This window comes from Lineus longissimus, chromosome 6 (genome assembly GCF_910592395.1).
Source record: "Lineus longissimus chromosome 6, tnLinLong1.2, whole genome shotgun sequence".
NCBI classification, from domain to species: domain Eukaryota; kingdom Metazoa; phylum Nemertea; class Pilidiophora; order Heteronemertea; family Lineidae; genus Lineus; species Lineus longissimus.
In genome coordinates this window covers 8,533,670-8,537,596 of record NC_088313.1, presented here as the reverse complement: position 1 = coordinate 8,537,596, position 3,927 = coordinate 8,533,670, and the positions used below count along the sequence as shown (strand labels likewise).

The window sequence follows — 3,927 nt, the reverse complement described above, 5'->3', positions numbered from 1 at the left end:
ACCGTAATAGGTTTGGCTTTGCTAGACAATTGGTAAGTTTGTCTGAAACAAAACCAAAGGACCTAGTGAGGCACGCCCCCTAACACTAACTGCATGAAAATGGTCCGAAACTAATTCCAAGTCTCGATTACTGTAGTCTCATTAAATCTTAACTTATCATTGTGTTCAAACTTTTTATAACTATGTACATGCAAAAGCAAATGTATGAGGATAATGCAGCAACCATGAATTAGAAAATTGGAAGCTGGAGTTGTAAAAGTTATTGCGTCTCAGAGACTATTGCTTGACTTGGAATTAGTCGTGGTCTCAATGGTGTTACTTATAAGTTAGCAATATCAAATACATGTACGTGTACATGCAAGTGTTTATGCAAATACGAGTAGTTAAGACCTGGTGCCAAAATGAAGAGGAGAAGATTTCAGATCATTTTGGTGTCCTCCGTTTTTCGATATCTTGCACCGTTTAGGAGCTACAGGCCTTCAAAGTTGGCATTTCCCACCAAATGTGGCTCGCACAGTAAAATGTTCAAGTTTCTCATCCCCCTGCCGCCACGGCAAGATACTTTCAACCGCTGCGACTACATGCACGCAGGAGGTGGACTTGTTTGCCGTGTTTTGAATGCATCCCCGGCTAATTTGAATGATTTTTGGCCCGGCTACAGCATTTCTTGCAAAAGATGTACATGTAGTCATTTTAGTGCAAAAAGTACCCCTCTAAAAAACCTTTGGCACCGAAGGTGTTAAAGGCTGTGACATCAATTACCAACGGTATGTTTGAATCAACATGATCATAATTGCCCTTCTCCTAAAAACAAAATAATGAAATTTGCTCTTAATAAGCGTGAACAGCGGCAGGGAGAGAGCTTTGATGCGTTTCTCTCGGCTATCAGGACACTAATAAAAACATGTAATTACCATGCTGATAGCCTGGACTCTATTTTACGCGACCGTGTGGTATTAGGCATCCGCGACCAAGACACGCAAAAACTCCTACTGCGTGAGTCCAGACTAACTTTAGAAAAATGCATAAATATCTGCAAAGCCGCTGAAAATGCCACAGTCCAGGGCAAAGCACTGCGAAATGAAAGAGATTCATCTGTGAAAGGTGTGAAAGGCACCCGCAGGCCTAAAACTTTTCCGGACTCTAAGTCTAAGGCTAATGATAAAGCTAGTGGGCGGTCGCAGCCACATGGTGACCGCAAGGACTCGCATTACAAGAACAAGTCTAGTAGCAGCAGTGCAAGCGTAGAAACTAAAGAGTGCAAGTACTGTGGGAGAGCACACTTAATGCTGAAAGAAAAGTGTCCAGCCTGGGGCAAAACCTGCGAAAACTGCTCGGGTAGGAACCATTTTGCAGCGAAATGCAAAAAGCCAAAAGTGAAACGAGTTACTCAGGACGCCGGATCCTCATCTGATGACGACTTCTTTCTACAAGGTGTCACGTCGAAACGGAAGGAAAAACGTACGCTTACGGCGAAAATGGCAGTAAACGGCTGTCATTTACACTTTCAACTCGATACGGGTGCAGAGGTGAATACTCTGTGCCAGAGATTCGTTAAAAAGGAACAGGTTAGAGTTACGTCGAGGAATCTCATCATGTGGAACGACACAAATGTGAAACCGGTGGGGGAGGCGCTCCTACCCCTACGCAATATTCGTACTGGAGAGGTGCAACATGTGAATTTTTTGTCAAATAATCACTCATGCTTTAATACTGGGCCTGAGTACTATTCAGAAAATGGGATTGATCACTGTCAACAATGACCGTTTTGTAGCGCAAGTAAGTTCTGCATCAAAGCTTGGTGACCTTGGGGAAGCGCACCTCAGGGTAAATCCCGAAGTGAAACCGCGAGCTTTACCTTGCAAAAATGTGCTGATAGCGCTAAACACTGGCGTCAAAGAAGAATTAGACAGACTTGTAGAACTTGGCGTCATGACAGCTGTGTCAGAACCAACGGAATGGGTGAGCCAAATGGCCGTTGTCAAAAAGACTAATGGCAAGCTAAGAATCTGTATCGATCCCCAACCACTGAATGAAGCCCTTATGAGGGAAAATTATAAACTCCCAACGCTAGATAATATTTTGCCTATGCTAAACAGGGCAAAAGTGTTTAGTAAACTTGACGTGAAAAACGCATTCTGGCACGTGAGGTTAGATCATGAATCAAGTCTCCTTACTACGATGATCACTCCGTTTGGTCGTTATCGCTGGCTTCGTTTGCCATCGGTCTTAAAGTCAGTAGTGAAATATTTCAGCGTAAGCCAGCAGAAGCGACCAACGTGGCGATTAAAAGCAGCGTTTGCATTCCGCTCACCTTGGACTGAACAGTATGCTCCGACGCGCTCGAGGTCTCGTGTTTTGGCCAGGACTTGCGCAAGATATTAAGCAAATGGTTGATACATGTGAGCCGTGCCAAGAGTTTAGGGCCCGTAGCCCTAAGGAACCACTGATCCCTCAGGATGATGGTCAATGACCTTGGGACAAAGTGGGAGCAGATATCTTTGAGATTTCTGGTCGCCAGTACTTAGTTACTGTGGATTTCTTCTCCAACTTCATCGAGGTTGACTTCTTGCCAACAATCACTAGCTCTCAAGTGATAAATGTGCTTAAGAAACACTTTGCTAGATATGACATCCCGCGTATATTCCAAAGTGACCCCGGATCTCAACTGACATCTAGTGAATTCCGAAAATTCATGAAGGACTGGGGAATCATTCATATCGAGTCGTCCCCAGGACATCATTCTGCTAACGGTCGAGCAGAAGCCGCTGTAAAGATCGCAAAGCAACTTTTGATAAAGGCCCGGAAAACAAGAACTGATCCAAACATTGCCTTGCTAGAACTTAGGAACACTCCGAGAGAGAACACAGGACAAAGTCCTACAGAAATGCTCCTCGGACACAAAACTAGGTCAGTCATCCCATATATGGAAAAGGGCGACATTGAAGTGTCAAAGGGTAGAAAAATGCGCAAAAGTGCTATGAAACGAAGTTATGATAAGAAGGCATGCGCACTACCAAAGCTGTCAGTGGGACAGAGTGTTTATTTTGAGAAGAAGGAAAAGGAAAGGTGGATTCTTGGAAAAGTAGTTCAAATACTTGGCAATCGCACGTACTTGATAGAAAGTCGTGCTGGGGGAGTATACCGTCGCAACCGGTCTCAAATGCGACACACTTCTGTACCTTTTGTGCGCGAGCCACCATTCCTGTTTCCTCCTCCGCCTGTATCAGGATCTGTAAATCCTACTGGCAACGTTGATCATTCTGTTGAAAGAGCGCCAACAATTCAACCTTCTCATGGTTTTAATGAGACAGGCGCATCTGATTCAAATCCTGATGAGAGTACATCTGGTGCGGTTCAGTCCACTGATGCGCCAACAAGACGCAGTTCAAGAGTGAGCAAGCCGCCAAAATACCTAGCAGATTATGTTCCAAAGTGATGGTTTGTTTGACTTTTGATCAATGAAAATGAGTGAAACTACTGTAGTAGATTTAGGTTATATCCTGCGATGTGTATTGTAATTGACTGGGTAAAGATGGACAATATTTCAATTTACATGTTCTGCATTCATACTATATTCATGAAGGCATTTTGTGGACTTTTCAAAGGAAGATTCCTTATAGACCATGTTCGCTAAGTCAGTGATATTTAGCATTGTGAGTTTGAAGTTTGTAATTTAGTGGATTAGACTCTACAAAATAGTTAAGACATCAGTCTTGTCAGTTTAAGTCCGATTACTGAGATTTTGAGTTCTAAGTTCGAGCATTGGGTAATTAATAGTTCTGCTAAAGTGATTGTTCTCATATAAACTCTTTTCTTAAGTCAGTATATCCTTTTGAATAATTGTTTAGTTGAACCTTCTCTGTACTGATATGTGTACTATCTAAAAAAGGGAGGATGTTGCGTGATGCTATTATACAGTTATCA

General features: G+C 42.9%; 1 protein-coding gene across 1 annotated transcript; it reads left to right on the top strand.

The window, feature by feature from the left end:
• The first annotated feature begins 2,695 nt into the window (after nucleotides 1-2,695).
• Nucleotides 2,696-3,439, top strand: LOC135489931 (uncharacterized). Its single transcript, XM_064775564.1, has one exon. The coding sequence runs from the start codon at nucleotides 2,696-2,698 to the stop codon at nucleotides 3,437-3,439; it is 744 nt and encodes a 247-aa protein (XP_064631634.1).
• The last annotated feature ends 488 nt before the right edge of the window (nucleotides 3,440-3,927 follow it).

Coding starts and splice junctions, on each gene's coding strand:
- LOC135489931 (XM_064775564.1), top strand. CDS start 2,696: ATGAAGGACTGGGGAATCATTCATATCGAGTCGTCCCCAGGACATCAT.